Source organism: Eimeria tenella, genomic scaffold, assembly GCF_000499545.2.
Source record: "Eimeria tenella Houghton genomic scaffold, Eth_scaff4380, whole genome shotgun sequence".
Classification (NCBI taxonomy): Eukaryota; Apicomplexa; class Conoidasida; order Eucoccidiorida; family Eimeriidae; genus Eimeria; species Eimeria tenella.
The window spans coordinates 1-1,375 of record NW_013545303.1 but is presented as its reverse complement, the minus strand read 5'-3'; the positions used below and the strand labels follow the sequence as shown (position 1 = coordinate 1,375).

The 1,375-nt window shown below is 56.4% G+C and overlaps 1 protein-coding gene across 1 annotated transcript; it reads right to left on the bottom strand.

Moving 5' to 3' along the window:
• Positions 1 to 218: 218 nt before the first annotated feature.
• On the bottom strand, positions 219 to 1,021 carry ETH_00035850 (uncharacterized protein; the record flags this gene model as incomplete). The annotated part of the gene is made up of 3 exons (XM_013380059.1): positions 219 to 486; positions 706 to 775; positions 1,003 to 1,021. Coding segments are annotated over 3 exons (357 nt in total), but the record flags the coding sequence as incomplete, so codon positions are not given.
• Between the last annotated feature and the right edge of the window lie 354 nt (positions 1,022 to 1,375).

The following is a 1,375-nucleotide window of genomic DNA, read 5'->3' as shown; positions in this document are numbered from 1 at the left end:
CCGAGCACCCTCCCACAATTGCGGCTGCAGCAGCAGCCGCAATTGTGCAGCAGCAGCAGCAACAGCAGCAGCAGCAGGCAAAGCGCCCTCCCTCAACACCAACTGCAGCAGCAACAACAGCAGCAAGCGGAGCACCCTCCCTCAACAGCAACTGCAGCAGCAACAGCTGCGCGTGGGCCCGCAGCAACAGCAACAGCAGCAGCAGCAGCAGCAGTTACTTGTGCAGCAATGTGGGGGGTAACGAAAGTAGCAGCACCGGGGGGCCTCTCTAGAACAGGAGCAGCAGCATCATAAGAAGCAAAAGAGTGACACAGGGGCCCCCTCATTTCTTCTTGCTGCGGAGCAGCAACTGCTGCTGCTGCTGCTGCACCTTCCTCAAACCACAGGTCCACCGACCCCTGCCGCTGCTGCTGCTGCTGCTGCTGCTGCTGCTGCTGCTGCTGGTCGTCCTCGGCCTCCACGCCGTACAAGCCAGACGGCGTGCAGCTGAAGCAAACGCGCAACCCTAAACCCTAAACCCTAAACCCTAAACCCTGCGCTTTAAGACGCCAGGCTCTCAACAACCTTTTCCCCAGCAGCGCCTTGCTCCTCAGGGGTGCCGGGCTCAAGTTCGGAAATAAGGGTTTAGGGTTTTAATATTAGAGTTTACGGTTTAGGGTTTAGGGTTTTAATATTTGGGTTTAAGGTTTAGGGTTTAGGGTTTACGTCTTGGACTGGACCAAAGGCAACTCCGCTGTGCGGTCGAGAGCTTCCTCCCATGCGTTTACAACGGCGTCTGAAGCGCAACACGCAAACCCTAAACCCTAAACCCTAAACCCTAAACCCTACACCCTAAATACTAAACTCTTGGGCGCTTATCAGCCTAGCAACTAGCCGAATCCATAAACCCTAAACCCTAAACCCTTGGCACTAAACCCCATGCTCTAGTAACTGCGCTAGATAAACTGGATGGCCCTAAACCCTAAACCCTAAACCCCAAACCCTAAACCCTAAACTCCTTACTGGAGGAACACGGGACCATTGTGAAGCTGCGGAGCTCGAGGCCTGACTGCTCCTGCTGCTGCTGCTCTTGCTGCTGCTGCTGCTGCCCCTCCTCTTCCCCCTCCTCCTCCTCATCTTCCTCTTGTTGCTGCACAAACACCCAACACGAACTGCTGCTGCCCTTGCCGCTGCTGCTGTTGCTGCTGCTGCTGCCCTTGCCGTTGCTGCTGCTGCTGCAGCAAGGTGCGCGATGCAGCGTCTCGTCCACTATCACCTTTCCCAACAGCAACCAAAAGCAACAGCAACTGCAGCAGCAGCTGCTGCAGCAACTGCAGCAGCAGCTGCTGCAGCAGCTGCAACAGCTGCAGCAGCTGCTGCAGCAGCAACAGCAGCT